Source organism: Pygocentrus nattereri, chromosome 20 (genome assembly GCF_015220715.1).
Source record: "Pygocentrus nattereri isolate fPygNat1 chromosome 20, fPygNat1.pri, whole genome shotgun sequence".
Taxonomy (NCBI): domain Eukaryota; kingdom Metazoa; phylum Chordata; class Actinopteri; order Characiformes; family Serrasalmidae; genus Pygocentrus; species Pygocentrus nattereri.
This window is the reverse complement of record NC_051230.1, coordinates 19261681-19279616: the sequence shown is the minus strand read 5'-3', so window position 1 is coordinate 19279616 and position 17936 is coordinate 19261681. Positions and strand designations below refer to the sequence as shown.

At 39.9% G+C, this 17936-nt stretch overlaps 2 protein-coding genes across 2 annotated transcripts in view; both read right to left on the bottom strand.

The window, feature by feature from the left end:
• Positions 1–1076: 1076 nt before the first annotated feature.
• On the bottom strand, positions 1077–4988 carry ctsla (cathepsin La). Its single transcript, XM_017695525.2, has 8 exons — positions 4891–4988; positions 3496–3631; positions 3274–3396; positions 2997–3146; positions 2485–2709; positions 1886–2054; positions 1650–1767; positions 1077–1546 (listed from the first exon to the last, which is right to left on the bottom strand). Exons 2-8 carry the CDS (start codon positions 3619–3621, stop codon positions 1447–1449), a joined length of 1011 nt encoding a protein of 336 aa, XP_017551014.1. The 5' UTR covers positions 3622–3631; positions 4891–4988; the 3' UTR covers positions 1077–1446.
• Positions 4989–9876: 4888 nt separating this feature from the next.
• dapk1 (death-associated protein kinase 1) overlaps positions 9877–17936 on the bottom strand; it is a 93921-nt gene continuing 85861 nt past the window's right edge. Inside the window, exons 24-25 of the mRNA XM_017695527.2 lie at positions 16706–16894; positions 9877–13222 (exon numbers count right to left, since the gene is read on the bottom strand). Coding sequence (XP_017551016.1) covers positions 11954–13222; positions 16706–16894 — 1458 coding nt within the window. The 3' untranslated portion in view covers positions 9877–11953. The remainder of the gene's footprint in view (positions 13223–16705; positions 16895–17936) is intronic.

The window sequence follows — 17936 nt, the reverse complement described above, 5'->3', positions numbered from 1 at the left end:
AGAAAACAAATTTCCAGTCATTGATATGGGGCTGCATGTCAGGTAAAGGCACGGGGGAGATGACAATTTATCTTCAATAAATGCCAAAGTCTACATTGAAATTTCAGACACTTATATTCCATCAGCTGAAAGGATGTTTAGTGATGACTTCATCTTTCAAGATGATAATGCATCTTGCCACAGGGGAAAGGACGTGAAAACTTTCTTTCAAGAAAGACGTGTCAATGGCATGGCCTGAAAATAGTCCAGATCTCAATCCAGTTGAAAATCTCAGAATACTGTTAGTCATTAAGTTCAAGCCTCAAAGAATTCAAGCTGTTGTAAAAGCCAGAGGTGGTGCAACAAAGTACCAACAGTGCAGTGTTTATCATGATTCCATATTTTTTTTTCCTCTACTTGATCTAAAAACAATTGCTTTATTGTGACTGACAATATATTTGTTTTGTTTTCTTAATGCCAGAAGTTTGGAATTTGAGAAAAAAAAAAAGTTATGGCATGTCTCTGTGATTAACTTTTTTCTATAAAAAGAAATGATCTTCATCCAAGAGTGGCAGTTCCATAATTTTTGCCAGGGGTTGTATACTTGTAGTTTCAGACACCATCACAAACTTATTAAAAAAACCCAAACATCACCAGGCTAAAAAGAGTACACCAACTTCTAGTGGCCTGCATTGTGTCTGCACTCATCTGTTTTACAGATAACCATATAATACAGCATCACCTCTTGAACTGGTCCAAATATACTGGAAATAAAATCAAAAGTGCAAATGTTGAGATACAAAAGGTTTCATCCCAAAACGATATAGTTTGAGATTTCCTAAATCAATGTTGTAAGAATTGTGAACATGCATACTGATTTTGCCCAAATCATTTTAACTGACCTTTGTCAACTTTTTTTTTTTTATTTTATTTTGCTTAGCATGTTAACATGTTCTACAAATTCCAGATGCATTCTGACAAGGAACTCGAGTCAAAATGTGCAAAGATAACATTTACATGCACAGTACTACTCCAAGTGTGGCTCCTTAGCACTTTTCTATTTGGGGAAGGAAATAAATAATAAAAAAAAGTCACCATTTCATGTCTCATTTCCACAGGTTTAATTAAAATCGAGGAAAAAAGTGTTACTTTTGTAAGTAACAATTCTTCAAAATGAACATATTTACATGGTGCAAGAAAGTAAAATCATCTAACAATTGCATTAATTCCCTAAAACCGGTGTTCATCACATAAAAACCTACAGCACACTCATGTAGGCAACTCATTCATGCCCCAGCCTTATTCAAGCTGTAATACATTTCCTTTATCCCAGTTGACAAGCTCATCGCTGCACTGGCTGGTGCACTCCACTGAGCAACAGTGCAGGGGAGATTCTTGTAAAAGTATACTGAGGAGATAATGATGGCTCTTCTGAAACCACTTCTGTGTAACAGAGTTCTGTTCCCATTATACCAGCGGGTAGCTAGCTGCGGTAGCAATGCCACAGTGGTTGCGTCTGTCCTTGGCCATGTAGATGTATCCTTGGTCTCCCCAGTTCTCACTCCAGCTGCAAACAAAACAAGTCATAAGTGCACATAATTCCTCCACCGTTCACCACAAACAACCATAAGTCAGTGCTCTGAAACGTACAGAACGGAACCAACTCATACCTGTTCTTGACAATCCAGTACTTCTTGCCATCTACATTTTCACCCTGGAATCCGTAACCAACCACCAGAACACCATGGTCCAGTTCCTCACTACTGCAGTCCTTCTCGTAGTAGATGCCTGAGGAGAATTGTGTACATTAAAAGCCAACGCCTAAAATTGTCTGCTATAATCCAAGAATTCAAAAACAGACCAAAATTTTTAGCCAACATCAAGTATGACTGACTGTGCAACTCACCTGACTGGTAGAACTGGAAGGACTCATGCCCAGCATCAATGGCCACAGACACTGGGCCGACAGCAGCTACAGCCTTCATCAGAGCATGCTCCTTTCCACTTGGGATGTCCACAAAGCCAGTGTCATTAGCTACGCTCTTCTTGGGATCATACTGGCAGGGCTGGTCGTCCTAAGACAGAAGGCAATAGCATGCTTATAAACCATATATTTACTATATTTTCCAAAAACAAATACTAAAAATAACTTGTCTGGACAAAAACACTAGTGAGGGCAGGAAAAAAAAAAAAAAAAAAAAAAAAAAAACAACCCTAAATCTTGATAACTTTCCTTCATCAGGTTTACCTTGTTTTTAATTATCTGAATAATCCATTTAACTCCATCAAGTTTAGGATTATTATTAGGTTATGCTTTAGACCTTCAGGAACTACAATGAAGCTAGTCAAGTTTGTAATCATGACATTGAGGAATTGAAGTGTAGACCCAAATACAGACCCTTGCAGTTTAAGAAATTTGTGTTAATAAAGACAGCGCTACATTCCTTCACCTAACTGACAACTGCAGACACTTTACTGTTAGTAATCAGGGGGAACTAGACTTACGGTTCCAAGGTAAGGGTAAGAGTTCTCCGAGTCCAGGCCACCTTGGTCCTTGATGTACTGGAAGGCCTGGTCCATGAGCCCTCCATTGCAGCCCTCATTACCTTCAGGACGGGAACAGTCCACTAGGTTCTGCTCACTGAGGGACACCAATTTGCCAGTCTTTCTGAACTGCTGGCCCTCCATGGCTCCAGTGGTGCTGAAGGCCCAGCATGAACCACATTGACCCTAATAACAACAGTGGACATCAATACAACTCTTCCCAAAAAATATTAAATTTCAAGTGTAGGGCACTCAAACATGTCTATGGTTGCACTGCACTTCTATAGTCTGTGTATCCATTACTTCTCAACAATCCACTAGAGAACTGTCTTTCACTGTATAGCTGCCTGGAGCATATACATGCAGTTCCTTTTTCGCACCAAGGTGGTCAAACCAGTTTTGACCTACAGAGCGTTAAACATATACCTGAGCCCCTGAAACGAAACTTAGACATGCATACTAAACAATCTCACCTGATCTTTAACAGGGGTGACGTATCCTTTCTCTCTCCAGTCCACCTGGGCTGGGGCCTCCAGGAAGTTGGGCTCCATGAACAGAGAGCCCCTGAATTTCCTCTCCTTGTGCTTGTAGCCATTCATGACCTGCCTGAACTCCTCATGGGTCTACAGAAAAGAGCCAACTCAGTGAATGCCCAAAGGGCTGTTTTTAAACTAGGTGCATATTTGATTACCTAGTCAAACAGAAGGTTCCCCCCCTTGCAATCAAACTGCAATGATTTCACAATCTTACCATGTCTCCAAAGTGGTTCATTCCCAGGCGATAAGTGTGCGTGCCTATTGAGTGTTCGATGTTGTGCAACTCAATCTTTTTCAAGTTCTTCTCCCAAATCATTCTCCTCCACCCTTCTTCATTCTGCATTTAGAGATGTGAGATATGGTCCATGAGAAACAAAAAACCAGAACAAAAACAAAAAACCACACAAGTTGGGGTGGAAAAGGATCTGAAACAAACCTCTTGGTATTTTTTACTGTGCCATTTCTTCCAGTGCTCCCAATGGCCATCTAGTTCACGGTCCAGACTTGGTGCAGCGAATACTGCAGTGAGGCACACCGCAAAAAGTGGCAGATACAGCCTCATGATGAAGGAGCTGAAAACAAGAGTAACAGGGCCTTAGTCACAGGTGGCATCTTCAGCAACTGGCTGTTATCAGGCATAGTAGAAACATTATAAAAAGGATGGGTAAGTAAAAAAAAAGGAACCATTTGATTCTCTAGCATTTCCAATTCCACTGAAATTTTGCATTAAAAAAAAAAGTCTCAACGCTAAAACTTCAGGTATTAAGCCACGCATTTTGGGCAGAACAGTCAGTGCAAATACAGAAATAAGCATAAGAACTGTTACAAAATATAAATCTAGTCTGACACGAAGCATTAGATATCACCAAGTTTCCTCTGAAGACGCATCTCCGTAGATTTAAGTCTGGTTTATTTAACCCAACTGACACAGAGTTAGTGATAGTTAGCCCCGTACAAAGGGGGGCTACTTTGACCAAAATGCTAAAGCCAGCACTGAAAAACTAGCTGACTAGCTAACAGGGCTGGTTTTACGGACCACCTCAGTGCTGATTCACGTTTCGGCGAAGTGTAACGTTAGAGAAATTAGAGTTACATCAGACTTTAGGCCATTTCGAAACGGGGACCAACACGGAGCGAAAGACAAAGACATTCAACTCCGATAAAGACAGACGGTCTGAGAGGCTCCGACAAACCGCCGTTAACGTGACCAAGTTAGCCTAAAGCTCCTCCACGGGATCGACCCGCGGGGTAAACACACATTCCTCGTAAACAGCGAAACTGAACGCCATCATTTCACTCTGGTTTGGGCGCTAATTCTGAACCATCTCCATAAAACCGATAACTCGTAAAAAAAATCCTGCTTTTTATCGCTACTCTAGCCTGTAAACAAGTAAACAAGGCGCTGTTCTTCTGTCGCAGTTCACCACACCGGACTGATCCCAAACCGTTTTCCCAGGAAAACGAAACAAAGACCGAAACCACGGCGCGGAAATCGAAAAAGGAAGGACATTAAATAAAGATGCGGTTTATTTGGTCGTGATAATTACACTGGAACTATTTTACTGAAAAGAAATCGTGGAAAGGCCGTCAGTCAACAAAGCGCCCGACTAAACAAAACTGCTAGCTACCGTTAGCTACCGGTGGACTGTGAAAAATCGCCACAAAACGAGGCTGAGATTTTAATAAAACATTAAGTATTTTAAAAAGGCAACAATTCAGTAAACAACCGTAACGTTAAATCCTAACATTACATAGAAATCAAGGGTGTTATGTTGCAAAACCTGCTGAGAAACAAAATACCGGCGGATACTCATTTCCAAAGTCCTCTTACCTTTAGCTGGTAAACTCGAAGGGAATATTCTCAGAAATGTTCTCCGCTGGAAACAACAGCCAGCTTATATAGCCCGGCCGTCGGTATGTAAATTAACGCTTTCTGATTGGCTCAGACACCACACGTTCTCTCCGCCCACACGAACTCATGAACTCATCATATAGCATGTGATCCGGGAGCACGTGACTGCTTCCCTGCAGATGATGTTATTTTATCCTTTTTCTACTAACGCATTTACGAGATGCGGGTTTCTCTGAGAAGCTCGCGTTTGATCAGATGTAGCTCGGTATCGACGCGCTATGTGAGCCTTTATTTCCAAACAGTTCACTTAATTCAGCCATTCAGTAGAAAACTGCAGCTTCTTACTCATTTACATGATCTGCTCACAGGTTATAGCACAATGAGTAACGGGCACTGACAGACCAAGCCGTTCTTTCACTCGGTTTCCCACTAAAATGATTTTGTATTAAGTCTGTTTACTTATATTTATGTTGCTTGTTTAGAAAGAATACTCTTGTTGGCATCAGATTAAAATGGATCCTTATGTCCAGGGATGTTTACGAACATTTGGAGGCCCCAAGTAGCATTTCTATTGTCTATTGTTTGCAAGTATGAAACAAGAATAAATACCTAAACAAACTTTTTGATGAATAATATTAATGAGGTAATAATCTAAATAAAACGTGGTGAAAGATATCTGCTTTACATTGTGAACAAATATCTCCAAACTTTATAGAAGAATGTAAAAGCACATACATATACACACTACTATATACATATATACACACTACTATATACATATATACACATTACTTATATTATATATATATATATATATATATATATATATATATACATATAAAGATTTACAAGAAATTTTGGAGCATTTCTATTGGTCTGTTCATCATGGTGTTCACACCATGTAAAGGAAAACTGCGCTCAAAGGATTTCAAAAATAAATTGAGATACTTTAATTTTTTTGCAAATGTTCATCACCTTATTTCAATCCTACATTTGTTTGTAAGCAAAGCCAGCCATCCACCTATTAGCACATCTTTCACTTTCAGACATAAAGATCATGACTGTTTCCAAAAAGGCTCACTGCTTCTTGGTCAAACTCCTGACTCAACATTGTGACGTTCTGGACTGAGCCATGATGTCAATACGAGATAAACCAACAGACATACAAACAACTCAGAAAAACAAAGTTCCTGTAACAACTGGTGAGGGAATTTCAGTGATTAATATGCATCACACGAATGATCTTTGATCAGTCAGGTGGTCCAGACAGAAGAATATACAAGCATGTGACCTGATCACACATACATCACTTAACAAAGACACCCATAAGTGCTTAATGGCGATAAGCTGATCACTGTTGCTTGTGGACAGTGGACCCGATGTAATCCCATATGTGACTGTTAGGAGCAGATAAAGCAGAATGCTTTAAGGTGGCTTCATGATTTGGTGGAAAATGGCTTGAGGCTCCAACAAACATCCTTGTCTGCTTCTTAAGAGATAATAGATGATTAAAGGAGAAATTGATTAGCATCAGGCTTTTAAGCAAACCTGAAATCAATCAAAATGTATCATGTAACAAACGATAAATCAGCACAAACATGAAACTGTATCTACAGTGGGTTGCAAAAGTATTCAGCCCCCTTGAACTTTTCAACCTTTTGCCACATTTCAGGCTTCAAACATAAAGATATGAAATTGACATTTTTTGTGAAGAGTCAACAAGTGGGACACAATCGTGAAGTGGAACGAAATTTGTTGGATATTTTAAACTTTTTTTAGAAATAAAAAACTGAAAAGTGGGGCGTGCAATATTATTCAGCCCCCTTGCTTTAATACTTTGTAGCGCCACCTTTTGCTGTGATTACAGCTGCAAGTGGCTTGGGGTACGTCTCTGTCAGTCTTGCACATCGAGAGACTGAAATTTTTGCCCATTCTTCCTTGCAAAACAGCTCGAGCTCAGTGAAGTTGGATGGAGAGCGTTTGTGAACAGCAGTTTTCAGCTCTTTCCACAGATTCTCGATTGGATTCAGGTCTGGACTTTGACTTGGCCGTTCTAACACCTGGATACGTTTATTTGTGAACCATTCCATTGTAGATGTTGCTTTATGTTTTGGATCATTGTCTTGTTGGAAGATAAATCTCCGTCCCAGTCTCAGGTCTTTTGCAGACTCCAACAGGTTTTCTTCCAGAATGGTCCTGTATTTGGCTCCATCCATCTTCCCATCAATATTAACCATCTTCCCTGTCCCTGCTGAAGAAAAGCAGGCCCAAACCATGATGCTGCCACCACCATGTTTGACAGTGGGGATGGTGTGTTCAGGGTGATGAGCTGTATTGCTTTTACGCCAAACATAAGTTCGATTTTGGTTTCATCTGACCAGAGCACCTTCTTCCACATGTTTGGTGTGTCTCCCAGGTGGCTTGTGGCAAACATTAAATGAGACTTTTTATGGATATCTTTGAGAAATGGCTTTTTCTTGCCACTCTTCCATAAAGCCCAGATTTGTGCAGTGTACCACTGATCGTTGTCCTATGGACAAAGTCTCCCACCTCAGCTGTAGATCTCTGCAGTTCATCCAGAGTGATCATGGGCCTCTTGGCTGCATCTATGATCAGTCTTCTCCTTGTTTGAGCTGAAAGTTTAGAGGGACGGCCGGGTCTTGGTAGATTTGCAGTGGTCTGATGCTCCTTCCATTTCAATATGATCGCTTGCACAGTGCTCCTTGAGATGTTTAAAGCTTGGGAAATCTTTTTCTATCCAAATCCGGCTTTAAACCTCTCCACAACAGTATCTCGGACCTGCCTGGTGTGTTCCTTGGTCTTCATGATGCTCTCTGCGCTTTAAACAGAACTCTGAGACTATCACAGAGCAGGTGCATTTATACGGAGACTTGATTACACACAGGTGGATTCTATTTATCATCATCAGTCATTTAGGTCAACATTGGATCATTCAGAGATCCTCACTGAACTTCTGGAGTGAGTTTGCTGCACTGAAAGTAAAGGGGCCGAATAATATTGCACGCCCCACTTTTCAGTTTTTTATTTCTAAAAAAAGTTTAAAATATCCAATAAATTTCGTTCCACTTCACAATTGTGTCCCACTTGTTGTTGATTCTTCACAAAAAATTACAATTTCATATCTTTATGTTTGAAGCCTGAAATGTGGCAAAAGGTTGAAAAGTTCAAGGGGGCTGAATACTTTTGCAACCCACTGTAGTTTCAAATAACAATGACATTGACATGTAGATGCTTCTTATAGTTTCATATAGTGTTAAAAAAAGACTGTAGCACTTCGAAACTGACGAAAAGCTCACTGGTGCCAGCCTAGCTAGCTAACTTCAGGATACACCAGAACGTCATCTGTAAAAATGTAAAAAAATAAGCCCAAATATATCGAAATTCATCTCATTTCCAATGACAAAGGTGACCGATATAAATGGTCATTCTAAAGCTTTTATGTAATTTAATGAAGTTTAAAAAGCTCATCTAGTAGTAAAAAGCTAAACAGAGTCAGCTCTATTAGAAAGAGATCTTGGCCTTAAAAGACAGTTGCCACAAGCTTGCATGCTAGTCACAATATAACAATAAGATACTGAACAATATGATATGCTGCAATTCATCTTTGACACTGTACAATATGCTGCATTGTTATATCTCTACATTCTGGACACACCAAAAAATGGAAAATTTGTACCAAAAAATGGAAAAAATGAGAGCTGCTTTAACTCACTTTTCTCAGCGATGTTACATAACCACCAGTTACACTTGCACACTGCAAGCTACTACGCTCTAAAATTTCAGCAGAACGAGTCAGAAGAGCGCTGAAATGCACTTCAGACAAACAGGCTGTCGAAGATATATTGCAGCATATCATATTGTTCAGTATCTTATTGTTATATTGTGACTAGCATGGCTCATTTTGAGCCATTTCTATTGGCCCTCATGAAACTGCATTGTGTTAAAATATGGCATAACATTTTAACACAATGTAAATGACACCTGGAATAAAAAAAAAGAAAAGAAAAAAAGGAGTTTGTCCTAACAGCTGTGCACTATCCACATGCTTACACCTACAGAAAAGACCATGTATAGAGAGAAAAGTAGAGGCGAGAAGTATTTCTTGTTTTCTAAGCAGGACAGGCACAGACATGCCATGCCAATCCCTCAGAACTCACAAAGCACATGACAGCTGATTCATTTACCCATGTGCAAATGGGTTCTTTGGAACGATGTAACAGAAGAACCACTTTTGGATCCCTAAAATGAGTTGTGTGAGTATGAAGAACCTTTTGAAGTGTAACGAACACCCATGTGATATTAGTTTTATTACAGAATGTCTTACAGGGCCAAAGTGCAATGTCTGGTGGGCAGAGGGCAAAACAATATACAAATAAAAAAAAGGTAGGTAGGTTTAAAATAGAGTAGTATTTTCTAACACTACACTGCATTTTGCAAAAATACCATTTTAAAGTAAAATAAGTAAAATAAGAGTGAAATACAATATATACAATATAAATATTCTCCCATTGGGTAAATAAACAGAGTGGGTGGGGGCAAGGGGGAAGGTAACTTTCTGGCAGGCCAAAGCAAACGTCCTCATGGGCCAATTTTAGGCAGCTCTGTTCTATACTGATAAGTTTTTTCCTTAGAATCTTACATCCAAGCCAAGAACCACCGATGAACCTTTTTTTTAAGTGTGTATTTCCCCACTTATCTAAGCTAGTCTAGGCTCAGGCCTCTTCAACAGGAGCAGAAAGGCAGAAGTAATATCAGCTGGAATTCCAAGCAGAGCACTTTCCTAACAACGTGAAATGCGTCACAAAAACATCTGTTATCACAACAGGCTAATCAGCGAGGGACACAGTTTTACTGATCCAATACAACTTCAACGATTGTTCTTAGAAAAAAGGGATCAAAGCACTTTTTTTGAAACCTTGACACGAAAGGAACATGGCACAGTGCTGTCAGGTAAACAATTTATTATAAAAAAATGTACTACACCATTTTTAAAGGAAGTATTAAGACATGGCATTTAGAGACATGCTTTAAGAATATAATATAAATAGAAGAGAAAAAAAAAAGTCGTGTGCAAAGAGATGACTGTACAAAGTCTTAAATACACCTGGCTCATTCCCCCACTAATGAAGCCCATTGGAGTTTCCATAGGGGGCAACACGAGCCTCAATGAGTGAAAACAGAGAAAGAGACTGCGCAGTAATACATAGACTTCATCACAATATAAAAAATGTGCCTTCTGGAATGAGAACATTAGGATGCACCTTTTCCCTTTCTTGTTTTCTTTTTTCTAGCTGGCGTGAAGGGGAAACGATGGAGAGGTGTGGAAACAGGAGGTCAGCTGGTAGTTATTAGATACTTTTTTAAAAACCTGTAACTGCAAAGAGATCCCTTGTGTCCTTGAGAGACAAAAAGAGAGAGATAAAGCAAAAAGAAAGAAGGAAAGTAAAAAACATCGAATGAATGAGATAAAGCAAGACAGAGTGACAAAAAGGGTAAAAGAGAGGAAATACAGAGTAAAAGAAAAGACTGATAGAGAGAGAAACTGAGAGTAAGAGAAAGAGAAAATAGTGGAGAAAGAGGGCTAAAAAAGCGAGTGGAAGAAAAAAGATAGATGGATTGTAGGTGAGGGAACTTGTTTTTTATGAGCCACGGTCAGAGTGGTCAACAGATGTAAAGCACTGTTATGACTGTATATATCAGCTGATTGCGATTTTGACCTCACAATTTGACACAATTCACAAACCTTCCCTTAAATTGGGTCATTCTTTTGGTGTAAAAGTTCCACAGAAGAGCTTAGATGGCTCACACTCAAGTAAGTACGGCGAGCATGTTCCGAAAGTGAACGTGTCTCAGCTCCTCATGGACGGTGTTAACAAGTGAGAAACAGAAAAATATATTTTAAAGCTGACGACTGCAACAATATCCAGATCATGCTTCAAAACACACAGCAGCCAAAGTCATTGTTTAAACTGAAACCACATTATTAACGGAAACATTGAATTTTTGTTTCCTGTTAAATAAGAAATGCATGTGTAGTTTACAACAGCTTGACAGCAGTATTTCATTAACATTGTCTGGATCAGACTTTTGCAATAAAATGGATATAAAAGTGAACATTGTCAAAGCAAATCCTGAACTAAAGCAAAGACAAAAAGTACTTTGTGGCTTAACATGTTCTTAAAACTGTGAACAAACTTTTGGCCCTTTGATTAACTACATCAATTTTTTTGCTGCACAACATCAAAGCGGAATGTATAATGTTTATGTGCTTGTCTCTCATTTTAAACCCTGTCTGTAGGAACATGCCCTTTTAGACGTGATGAGGTACCTACTAATAATTTAAAGGGAATTTGTTTGGCTACTATTTGAGATGCAGCTAAAACAATTCTTTAATTGCTTTAAAACAAAAATTATAATAAAAGCTTGGTGAAATAATAATAAAATATCTGTGAATTTCCAATATGGATACTTCTCCAGCATCAAGTGGTATGCTAATAACTTTAGCATACAATAAACCAATCTCTCCGTCATAAGCAATAGATTCTGGGATTTGAAGGGGCAAAAACTTAAATACAGACATAAACTTGTTTTAGTAAGGGGCATTAGGCATGTCCAAGATGGCTCATTGACAATGGCTTACCATCTTAAAGGCACTCAACTGCTTGAATCATTACCAAGTAATGGGGCCAAGCACTCAACTATCCATCCATGTGACGTCAAATTGTGTATTAACCACATTACAATATCTAAATGTATAAAAGAATCCAAAACGGATTTGCGACGAAAGTTTTCCTTGATGTTGTGAGACTTCAACCAAAAAACTTGAGAAAAAATTATTCGTAAAGTAGGCACCCTCTGAGAGTTTCCTCAAAGGAATGAAATATTCAGAAAGAGCAGGGTAGGAAGATTTGATGTCTGAAGTATTCCAATTTCCAGTCTTGGGTTAACAAGAGTCTTTGAGAGTTAACAACACTCCACGGGGTTAAATTGCACATGTTCCTCCATGCATGTAGGTGGCACTCTAGCGTGAGATGACTGAGCTGATGGAGTTATAAGAGGTCCCGCCACCATTGCAGACTGGGCCGTAGGGCTCTGGTGGAGTGCTCAGACTGTCTACGCTCACCCGAAACACTGGTGCCGCTTTTAGGAGGAAATCTGCAGCATCACGACGGCCAAGTTCTCGTAGCTTAGCAACCAGAACACCTATGGTAGAGTCTGAACGTTGACTCCACTCTTGAAGGAGTGCTGCAGTGGGGCTTGGGACAGCAAAAGGGTCTGCAGGAGGAGTTCCATTAGTGCCTGTGCTGTATTTAGCAGCAAGCTCACTAAGACCCAGGTTCATTGCTAGCAGACACCAGTCCTTACCAAGGGCATCAGGAGGGTCCAACATGCGACAGAGCTTCCGTCGGGCCAAGTGGCTGACCTCAACCACTGGAACGTCCCCACCGAGGCTCCCCCGCTTGTAGACGTTGGTACAACCAAGTGTCACAATGCTACTGAAGCTCTCACGGTAGCCGCCCATGGTGTTAGCTAGAGCGTTCTCACCACGAGCCTGAGCTCGGAAGAAGTCTCTGGGCTGGTAAAGCATGATGGGGCCATGGTGCTCCCGCAGTTGCTGAGGGCTCAAGTAATGGCGAGCGGTTAGCAGGCCTGGCAGTGTTGCGGTTAACAGCCCCTCCGTCATTCCACACAATGTGTCCAACAGAGCGTAGCATCGGCTACGTTCCGATTCTGGCCCTCTAATTTGTACCTCCATACCCTGTCCATGATTTACCAGCAGCACCAGGGCATCAGCCCCACCAAGTCCTACACGGGCTCCTCCGCTCCACAGCCTCACTTCCTCAGCCTCGGCCTCGGGCCTCTGCTGCCTGCTCCAGCGACACAGGTTCACCTGAAGCTTGTGGAACAAGCCGCAAGGGAATGGGGTCAAGTGCTCGGCCGGGACTATACGGGCTCCGCCGTACAGCAAGGTGTCCTGTACCTCTTCATCTTCTTCGTCGGTCCAGGAACGCTGCAAGCCACCTGTGCGGATCAGAGCAGGGACGTCCACCATACCTGGGTTGGCCAGGTCTCGGGCACAAACATCCATAGCATCCAGGATCTGAAGAAGCTCATCCACATCTCCCTCAGAGACCAGAGTTTGGAGCTCTTCCTGACGGTAGCGTCCCCTGTAGTGGTGGATTGCTTTAGGGGTTTCGATGGAGAGGAGCTTGCCAAGAACATTGGTACAGAACCATCGAGGGTCTAAGAGAACCACATCTTGCACGGTTTCACTCTGCATGATATTGATCTAAGGCACAGAGAAAAAAAGAGCAATGAGCAAAGAGTCATTACTGCTAATCTTTTCCTTAGAATGCTGATGCATTTGTGCCTGGAATAGTGTAGTGATGTTTCATAACTTCATAGGATAAAAAGAGTCAGAGAGAACAAATAAATTCCACAGACTCCACTCATCAACTAGAAAATCACTCACACATGAACAAACCATGACTCTACACTTCCATCTAGTGGACAGAAAAATTGTGTTTTTTTTCCTGACACTTCACAGTAAAAGCAATTAAAAGTGGTTGAATAACTATATTTTATAAAATGTTCTTCAGAGGACAGTGCAATAACATTCTTACATAACATGCCAGATGACTAACTCTCTGGCATTTGTCCAGCAGCTTTGTTGCTGTTACACCGCTAATACAGTGTAGGAGGTGTATTTGGAAGAATAGAGGGATAGCTATTCAACCAAAGCCACCCACAACTCACCCATTATAATACACACAAATATATAAGTGATGCATGTTTGTAGACATACTAGGCACTTAATATGGATGTGCAATGGAAGTGAGATCCAAAGTTCAAAAAAGAGAACCATTCACATCTACAGTTCAGCACTAACTTATAATAGAGTCCATTTCATTCAGTGAGGCACGATAACAAGTACATGCAGACTATACATTCAAACTAACCAGTCAAAGCAGCACAATGTACTGTGTACACTTACTGGTCACTTACAGTTTTGTTTTTGTTTTTTTTTTTCTAAAGTTTTGTGGCATGATTATTAAGATGTAAACAAAGTCATTCAGACTGGTTTGATGTGAAATGCTTCATTCTACAGAAACTGAAGTTAGAACTGTTCACAGTGGTGGGGATAGAAACCAGAATTCTAAAATGTTTAATGCCTCTAAAAGCTCCCTCAGAGAAAGTTTTTACATGAAATGATTACAGTTATGCCTTTTGGTGCCTAAAGAATTTATTTTTTGATACAAAGTTTTGGCCTAAAACATATATAATGGGCTCCAGAAGTCCGAGACCACATTGAAAATCTGAGATTTTGCAAGATAAAAATACAGAAGTTAGGACAAATATGCAAGATTCTGCACTAATTCTGGGTCCCAGTTCAAACCCCCCCTCCAAAAAAACAAACAAAAAAAAGGCTTTAGCACAAATTTGTAGAGACAGTGTCAGCTTGAGTGCACATGGTCATTAAAGCAAAAGAGTGACACATTGTATTAAATACTAAGAAATCCTGAAATGTAAATATTTCAAAGATTCTATTTTTCACTCAAAATGTTATGCTGATAATATAAATTGTAATGGAACATAAACCACCCCCCGTACGTACATATATATATATATATATTTTTTTTTTTTTACCAAATTTGCTTTTTTTAGTTCATTCAAGGTAGAGAGGTACATGCAGGGCAAAATAGTCCTGAAGGAATACAGACTTACCACTATTGTACAATAATCAACATTACTATAAAAATGGCTGTTCACTCTTTGTTTGGATAGTAAAATTGTTCTATTTATGTAGTAGACCCATGATTTCCATGATTCCCACTGTAAATAAACTGCTAAGTTTCTCTACAATAAATCATCAACAATTTAACTATAAAACTAATTTAACTAAAATTGGTGGAATTCCCCATTAACCACACCAACCTTGCTGTTACACCTTATAGCAATATAGCTCTTTTTCCATGCACACATGAAATTCATCCTCTAGCTAATCAGTGGTAAGTCTCTGAACACAAGACAATGTTAGCTGGGTAGTTTTGACATGAGTATTCTCAACCCAGCAGAACACAGTGAAGTAGGCGTGTCCAAGTTCAGTCCTGGTAACTAGTGCTCTGAAGAGTTTAGTTTCTACTAGTGCTGGTCAATATTTAATGTGCTCTGTTGAACTGTGACACTGATACACTGTAATATTGCTTTAGATATATTTAGAAATTTACTCGCATATTATTTCATATTAAACTATTTGTTACTGCTTGAAAGGGAGTGCTGCAGAGAGCTGTTAATTTGTGTTGATTGTAACACTGGGGTTCAACAAATGCAACTGCATAAATTGCATAATTAATGCATCATGCTTTATTACAGTTTTTGCCTTGAGATATCACCATTACAAAAGTAACACCCCAACCAACCAGTCCTATCAAAACAAGCTGTTTCAGGCTTGTAAGACATTTTTTCAGCATAGAGTTACAGTACTCAGAAAGCATGAACATTTGTCTGATACTGCGAAAATATGGTGATACAGAATTTTTTCATATCCACCCAGTGCCAGTTCCAACATACCTAGCTGTAATATTTAAAAACTTCGGAAGGCCTTGATTAATCAGGCGTGTTAGAGTGGCTTGTAACTTAACTCTGAAGGGTGGTAGATCATCAGAATTGGATTTGGGCACCCCTGATGTAGATTGGGCCTGATTAAATGGTGCGGCAAAAGATGGTTTGCAGTCAGTAATTATTAACCTACAAAGTGGTTTATAAACCCACGGTTCTGTGTTAATGCCAGATAGTACCATTTGGTTTACTTAACTTCCAGTCAAAACAGCCAAGTTTAGGTTATTCATTTTTCAGCATCAGAAAGACGAGTAGGAGACATATATTTAACAAAAATACGCAAAAAACATTAACAAGAAGTATAATATCAAATCTAGGAGTTTGAAATTTGTTCACTCTTTACTTTTGTGCCATTTAACTCTCATCAACAAAAGTGGTTCCCAACAGAGCCACTGACATTATTTCCCCCTTCAAAAACAAAAAACAAAAAACCCACTAACATTAAAACAAGCAACTACCCAAACACACGTCTTGCTAATTTCACTCTCATGGGCATCTAAAACAGCTAAAGAAGAAACTTCTGAGGATATTAGATATTAGCTAATCCACTTGCATACAGAAGGTCTAAATCAGATAAAAATATGTGGATAAACAGGAGTTTCCTCCAGAGATGTTCCTGTCTGTCCTTCCACTGTGACTACTCAATGCCAAGGGTGTGAAGGGATGTATAGGTGTCAACAAACCATTACTGAGAAAAAGAAAATGACAAAAGTGAAGAAAATTTCCACTAGAATACCAAAACATGAGAAGTGGAGCAAGTTTTTGTGGACTGATGAGCCTGAATTTGTAATTGGGATTAGTTGGATCGACAGAAGCAGACTGATCTTTGGATGTGTGGAAAAATATCCTTGCAAAATTCTTTGAAAAACTGTTGAAGTAGGTCTGCTGAAAAGAATGGAAGCTCTAATGAAGGCAAAAGGCGGACACACTAAATACTGAAGCAATGCATTGTAACTAAATTATATTTAGGTGTTATTTAGTATTTAATGACCATTATGACTGGAAATGAAATAAAGGAAGAGGTGGTTTCTGACTTTTGTACAATACTGCATGTGGAAGGTGAGTGTAGTTACAAGGTAGGTGTTTCTAATAAACTAGCCACTTTGTGCAGTATGGGTTCATTGCTTAATGCCACATACACATATATACAAACCTCTCCCATGCTGTGCAGCTGTAAGGCTAGTTCCCGCAGGTCCTCTTCGCTGACCAGAGGGTTGATCTGGTCCTGCACATCTGCCACAAACTGCTGCCAGGACATGAGCTGGTTTGGTCCAGTCACTTTACGCCACAAGGGCAAAGTGGACAACAGCTTCTCCGCCAGCTGGGTCATAGGCCTACAGCTCTGAAACAGGGAGAGTGAGTGTCAGGAGAGACTGAAAGACCACATTTCTATCTCACCTTTAACAGTCTGTTGAAATATTTCAGCTGATGCTTGAAGGTATGATGTTAAATAGAGTGAGAGACAGGAGGTAGAATATGGCAGCGTGAAGCCAGACTTGAGTCACCAGGATCAGAAAGGCAGATCAGGCTGAGATGGCTGCAGGTATGTGTAGGAGGAAAAGAGAAAGAGTCATGTAGGAGGAGAGAGAGGGTCTCATTACGGAGAGTGTGTGGGATAGGCTTTGTGCTCTTTTGCTGTTTGTACATGTGCATGTGCATAAGAGGACTAGAGGGCCTTGTTTAAAAGAGTGGGTTCAGACTGAGTCACAATGCACACACACTCACGCACACACACACTCGCACACGCACTCGCACACAAACACACTCGCGTAGACACACAAACACACTCGCGCAGACACACAAACACACTCGCGCAGACACACAAACACACGCACGCGCACACACACACACACTCGCACACAAACACACTCGCGCAGACACACAAACACACACAAGCACACACACACACACACACACACACTCGCACACAAACACATTCGCGCAGACACACAAACACACACACACTCGCAAGCAAGCAATTCTTCATTTTAAAAATGTTGATTTTACTTTCTTTAAAAAATAAGCTATTAAAATTTCAGTGATAATAAAATAATCAAAAGACACATAATTGATATCAAATATGGAGATAATTCATAAAAGTGTTGATATTATGCACTCTTTTGTTTTGCAATCAACAATTATCTTTGTACATGTTTTCTACTTTATGGTTAATTAAAAAATGGACAGTGAGGTCCAAAAAGGTGTGACCACATTGAAAATCTGTGACTTTTCTTACAAGTAAGTAAGAAGAAACATTTACAATTCTAAAGTGATTTTAGGCCAATATTTTAATGCAAGTAAAATTTGTGTCGGCGACCACCTTAGGGTAAAGCAGGAAGTAAAAAGGTAAGATTTTTTTGTTTTATTCCTTTCATTGAGCTTGT